At 45.2% G+C, this 208-nt stretch overlaps 1 protein-coding gene across 1 annotated transcript in view; it reads left to right on the forward strand.

The window, feature by feature from the left end:
* Positions 1-208, forward strand: part of LOC119592896 (phosphonoacetaldehyde hydrolase-like) — a 36,463-nt gene that overhangs the window by 8,396 nt on the left and 27,859 nt on the right. Inside the window, exon 5 of the mRNA XM_037941789.1 lies at positions 15-69. Coding sequence (XP_037797717.1) covers positions 15-69 — 55 coding nt within the window. The remainder of the gene's footprint in view (positions 1-14; positions 70-208) is intronic.

Consider the following 208-nt stretch of genomic DNA (forward strand, 5'->3'; position numbering starts at 1 on the left):
CCAAAAACTTATAGACTCAGCCTCAGCCTGGTGATGGAGGAGCTCAGCAGATGGTTATTGATGCGCCAGGTCTCTCAGGCAGCTTGACACAGCATCATCCCGCAGTTTGATTAAACGGTAATGAAAACGGCCTGCTCTGAAATGCCGTTTTTTTGCTGTTTATGCGATGGCAGCTGATATGATGATGTTATTTACTTGGATTTGTTTG

This window comes from Penaeus monodon, chromosome 31 (assembly GCF_015228065.2).
Source record: "Penaeus monodon isolate SGIC_2016 chromosome 31, NSTDA_Pmon_1, whole genome shotgun sequence".
Taxonomy (NCBI): Eukaryota; Metazoa; Arthropoda; class Malacostraca; order Decapoda; family Penaeidae; genus Penaeus; species Penaeus monodon.